General features: G+C 41.0%; 1 protein-coding gene across 1 annotated transcript in view; it reads left to right on the forward strand.

Annotated features, from left to right (window-relative positions):
* Positions 1 to 5,201, forward strand: part of LOC107666128 (wolframin-like) — a 6,790-nt gene extending 1,589 nt beyond the window's left edge. The window contains exons 3-8 of the mRNA XM_016457291.1: positions 454 to 530; positions 607 to 751; positions 862 to 1,035; positions 1,236 to 1,313; positions 1,417 to 1,577; positions 2,601 to 5,201. Of these exons, the coding sequence (XP_016312777.1) occupies positions 454 to 530; positions 607 to 751; positions 862 to 1,035; positions 1,236 to 1,313; positions 1,417 to 1,577; positions 2,601 to 4,433 (2,468 nt within the window). The 3' untranslated portion in view covers positions 4,434 to 5,201. The remainder of the gene's footprint in view (positions 1 to 453; positions 531 to 606; positions 752 to 861; positions 1,036 to 1,235; positions 1,314 to 1,416; positions 1,578 to 2,600) is intronic.
* The last annotated feature ends 446 nt before the right edge of the window (positions 5,202 to 5,647 follow it).

Below are 5,647 nucleotides of genomic sequence, written 5' to 3' on the forward strand. Positions count from 1 at the left end.
ACAAAGCCTTAGTTTGTTTATATGAAGATATTTATTTTATTTGTGTTACTTATTTATTTGATTTGGGGCTTGTTTTAAAATTTCAATTTAGTTTTGTTATTTACATTATATTTAAATTTTGTCATTTAGCAGACGCTTTTATCCAAAGTGACTTACAAATGAGGACAATGTAAGCAATCAAAACCAACAAAAGAGCAGTAATATGCAAGTGCCCTATTAGTATATTATTATAGTGTTATATTTCAATTTCACAAAGAAACGTTCAACATTTTGTCCAAGCAATAAATCTCATTTTGTTAAAAAAAAAATGTGAATCGAATCGTGAAATCAAAATCGTGAATCGAATCGAGAGTTGAGTGAATCGTGAAATCCCTAACTAATATACATGCTTGTTGTGACAGCATAATATGAATATGAGGCTATTTTTTATGTGGGCTTCTTTTCATTTTCTAGGGGAAATCCCAGAGGAACTGAGCATAGATGATCTTAAACAGAGGGCAAAGAATGGAGACACCAAAGCACAGACAGAGGTTTGAATGCAACAAACACAGACACGCTATGCATCTTTATAGGAATTAGAAAAACTTACACTGTGTTTTTGGACAGATTGGTAGATATTACCTGAGATTAGCTGAGCAAGAAGACGAGGAAGTGAATTCGGTTACGGCCGTTACATGGCTGCTCCAGGCAGCGAAAAACGGACGGAAAGATGCAGTGAAACTGCTACAGCGTTGCTTGCGTGAAAGAAGAGGTAAAGCAGATACTTATTATGATATCTAGATTATAAACATATGACATCCCTTTCTCTGTACTTACATTTAGCCTGAATGTATAATGGATTTGTGTGTGTGTTTGTGCCAGGCATCACAGCTGAGAACAGAGAGGAGGTGTGTTCCCTGGCATGTGAATCTCGTTTTCAGCACAGTGTAAGGAAAGCAGCTCTGCTCATGTACTGGAAACTCAATCCAGAGAGGAAGAAAAACATCACTGCCACTGAACTTGTGGAAAATGTGAGCCAGCTCAACACTGAGACAGGTGAAACATCAGGAATCTGTTGTTGTGATCAACAAGTTTGGATGATGTTGAAAGAATAGTGCTTCTGTCATTACCCTTGTGTTGTCCCCAACCTGCTGTTATAATTTTCCAAAATAAAAATTAGAATCTTCATGCAGATATTTTATATGTAAATATCTCCAGAACATTTAACATGATTGTGTGTCCTCCTCCTCCTCTAGATGGCGTTCCCAACAGCCCTCTCTCAACCCCAACACAGAAACAAAGAAAAGTTTTGGAGAGTTTGGTCACAAGAGATGGTGAATGCATTGTGTTATCTTTCCTTTAGAGTCTAATATGTTTTAGACTTTGTGGTCTAATATGCATATAATGTCCTGCATTTGTTTGTCTGTTCTCTGGCAGGGGCTGATTATGTAGGTGTAGAAGAGTTTGTTGAGAATACTAAACAATATGCTGAGGGTATTTCCCCAACTCCTGCCATGGAAGGGGTCGCTGGTGATGAGGATGATGATGATGATGAAGGACCAGTAAAGAACCCAGATGAACTCCCTTTGCATCAGAAGGTGTTATTACATTTCTGCTTAAATCTATGAATGTGAAAACTTGGCGAGATGACTCATTGTGTACTACCTACGTGGCCAGCTGTCCACACTAAAGATTCCACTTTGGTTAGGATACCATTTAAGTAATTGATGTTAGATGCTCTTCATAGACAATAGGAGATGATTACACACAGGATGTTGGCTAATGTGCTGATACATGAATAAGAACACAGAATATAAAACACCTATTTATTGTATGAAGTGATGCATCTTTTAATTTGGTAGAAAAAACTGCTTATACAGTCATTCGCACTGCATGTTATTCCATGTCTGGCATATTTGGCATGTTCAACATAATCAGTGTTAGAGCATTTCCCGATAAATAAGGGTTTGCTATCAAAACAGTGATCATATATTAAAGTACAACACGAAAACAAAATTTGAATGAGGAGTCTTATCTATTTTGTTACTTAAAAGTAGGCCACATGTACATGATATTTGGAGTTCTCAAAAATCATTTACACACCCTCGTGCCATTCCAAATCCATATGAATTGAGTGGTTTAATCCGAGTCTTCTGTCGATCACATTATATGATGAACAGATTTAATTTATGCTTTTAATTCACATGCAAATGATAGATTGGATGACAGATCAATGCACATACATAGAACATCAAATACATCCACAGAAGCTAAAACATGCTTGCTTGATGCATGAAAACCAATCCCATGTGGTTCTACTGTGTCAAGAAATTAAACATTTTGGTTGGGTTGATTTTCAATGGATAAGAAAAATTGTGAGAGAATATTAAAAATAATTTATGTTTTGAGGATGAACGAAAGTCTTATGGGCTTGGAACAACAATGATATTTCCATTTTTTGGTGGACTATCCCTTTAATGACAACACATTCTTAATATTTCTGACATTTGACATCACCACTATTTAGTTAAGCAGCTCACTATGTTTTGAGACGCATCCAATATTATACTGTACTAAAAAATGATATTTGGCTAAACAAATAATTTTCTTCATACCTACAGGTGTTGAAGTTTCCCCTTCATGCAGTGATGGAGGTGAAAGAGGTGTTGATTGACTGGGCGTCACGTGCTGGCATGCAGTGGATTAGCGCGCTCATACCTACTCATCACATCAATGCCCTCATCTTCTTCTTCATCGTTTCCAACCTAACCCTGGAGTTCTTTGTCCTCGTCATTCCCCTCATTATATTCTACCTCTCCTTCGTGTCAATGGTAATCTGTACGCTCCGAGTCTTCCAGAACAGCAAGGCATGGGAGAACTTTAGAGCGCTGACCGCCATGTTGTCTCATTTTGAGCAGGGGATCAACCTTGAGCTGGCCGAGTCCAACTTCACACGGAACCACCTTGAGCCATACCTATACTTCCTCCTTTCTGCACTTTTCCTCATCCTTTCATTTCCTGTGGCAGACAAGTCCTGGTTGCCATGTTCGGAACTGGCTACGGTTGCAGTCTTTTTCACTGTAAGCAGCTACTTAAGCCTGCGACCAGCAGCACAGCAGCATGCCAGATTTGCTCTGCTCTCCCAGGTTGCCTCCGCCATTTCTGCATTCATGAATCAGTTGCTGGGAGGCTGGGTGGGTCGTATAGTTGGTGGCGCTTGGTTCAGCATGCACCTTGGTGACTGGTTGGTACTGCATGTGGGCGTGCCTTGTGTTTTGTATCTCTACCTCGTCTACCTGTGTTCCCGTATGGCCACAGCAGGTGGTGCACGTGGCACCTACTGTGTGCTGCTGCCTTACCTGGTGTGCTTCATCTGGTGTGAACTGTCCGTCACGCTGTTGCAAGAGTCCACTGCATTGGGGCTTATGCGCACAGCTGTGGGCTACCTCCTTTTCTTCTTTGCTTTGCCGGTGTTATCGCTGGCTTTAGCAGCCGTAATGCTGGTGCAGCTAGTGCAGTGGTTCCTCGGCCTGGAACTGACCAAAATGATTGTAACGGTCTGCATTTGCGTGCTGCCTGTCCTGCTGCGCTGGTGGACACGTTTTAGTGTGTCGCCCTTGGCAGTGCTGCACTCCTTGCGGCGTAGCAGTGTGGTTAAGTTGATCCTTGTGTGGATTTCAGCTCTGGTGCTCTTCAGTTGGTTCTACGTGTACCGTTCGGAGGGGATGAAGGTATACAACTCCACCCTGACTTGGCAGGAGTACAGCGACCTGTGCGGCCCTCGTGCATGGAAAGAGCGTAACATGGCACATGCCCAGATCCTCTGCAGCCACTTGGAGGGACACCGGGTAACATGGGAGGGCCGGTTTAAGTATGTTCGTGTCACTGAGATTGAGAACGGCGTGCAAACTGTCATCAACCTTCTGCCCGTCTTTATAGCAGACTGGGTTCGATGTCTATATGGCGAGGAGTATCCTGCCTGTGAAGAGACCCAGCCGGGACCCGCTGAACCACTGTGTCAGCTCAAGGCCCTTGCAAAGCACAAGTGCCATGTCAAACGTTTCGACTACTACAAGTTTGAAGTAACTATGGGGATGCCGCAGAAGGTGCGCAATGGGGCACAAGATTTTGATGATGCCACCAAAGACATTGTGCTGCGGGCTAGTAACGAATTTCGCCGCGTCCTACTGGCACTCAGCTCAGGCAGCGTGGTGGAGTTCAGCACGGTACTTGAGGGTAGACTGGGCAGCAAATGGCCAGTGTTTGAGCTCAAAGCCTTGCGCTGCAAAACATGTGCCTCGCCGCTTGTACCAATAAAACAACAGGTCAAGATCGAGCAGGACTGGAGGGTTAATGCTAGAAATGCCTTAGCGTTTGCCTTCAATTTCCTGTTCCACCCTCTGCTCTCAGCTGAGGTGGACGGTACTGTAGCTACTACAGATTTATCTGTGTGAAGCTAGTTTTTGACCATTGGCATACACTGCAGTATTAGACTGAATTTCGAAGTGCAAGGATATTTGATAAAGTGCTTTTGATAAAAGTGTTATTAAAACGCCAGAGGCGTTGTCATCTTGTTTTGTCTGTTTCAAGTATGAAAGTGAACAACTTTCTGTAGCACCTATAGCAGAGGTGCCCAGTCCTGTTCCTGAAGGGCCATGATCCTGAGTTTAGATCCAGCCTGATCCAATACAACTGCCTTGAATTTTTTGGTAATCCTGAAGAACTTCTTTAGCTGGTTCAGGCGTGTTTAATTAGTGTTGAAGCTAAACTTTGCGTGAAAGTGGTCCTCCAGATGCAGACTTGGACACCCCAGTGCTACAGAAACCAAATAAAATACCACTACAATCCCTGAACTATTTAATTCCCTCTACTATTTAATAAAAAGTTAAGGAATATGAATATGTATATCATGGGGAAATTGAAAGCCATGCCTAAATTGCCAAAAACCAGTGCATCTGGACTCACTACATTTTCTATAGTGAGAGGTTACATTCACTAGCTTTCCCATGTTTTATTGATTTATAGGGCTTTTGAATGTCTGATATTATATAATTTAGTTATTGTATTGGAAGATAATTCATTACTATTTGGGTGTGTGCAAGTGTGTGTCTGCGTTTTATCATTAATATGCCTTAGATTGGTTCAAACATATCTTTTGAAGATTTATGTAACCCATTTAGGGCATATAGAACAAATGTGAAAATGATTTTTCTGTGAAAATACTGTAAAGTACAATAGAGGTTTTTCTTAGACACACGTATAGATCTTTTTTATTTTCTATAAGTTTGGGATTATTATTGTCACATATATTAATAATAATATCTGTTTTAGATTTTAGTAGACATTTCAAACCTTAAACATTGCTGAACAGATTTCTGATTGTTTGTGGCTGCATTGAAGGTACAATCTGACCAGTACATTGCACAATATTAAAACACTGTATGTAGTAATTGAATTTGTCCTGTGTGAAAAATCAGCCCTTTTATAAATATGTGAATGTGCCATCACTGCATTATATAACAGTCAATAATGAAGTGCCACTCATCATTTATCATACCTATACAAACCAAAGAGAAGCCACCTACACACGCCTGCATATCGACTGTGTTATCTCTGTTTACTGACATACACTGTCTGAGCTTTCCATTTTGTTCTGCTATGATTTCAT

Source organism: Sinocyclocheilus anshuiensis, unplaced genomic scaffold, assembly GCF_001515605.1.
Source record: "Sinocyclocheilus anshuiensis isolate Anshui unplaced genomic scaffold, SAMN03320099.WGS_v1.1 scaffold489, whole genome shotgun sequence".
NCBI classification, from domain to species: Eukaryota; Metazoa; Chordata; class Actinopteri; order Cypriniformes; family Cyprinidae; genus Sinocyclocheilus; species Sinocyclocheilus anshuiensis.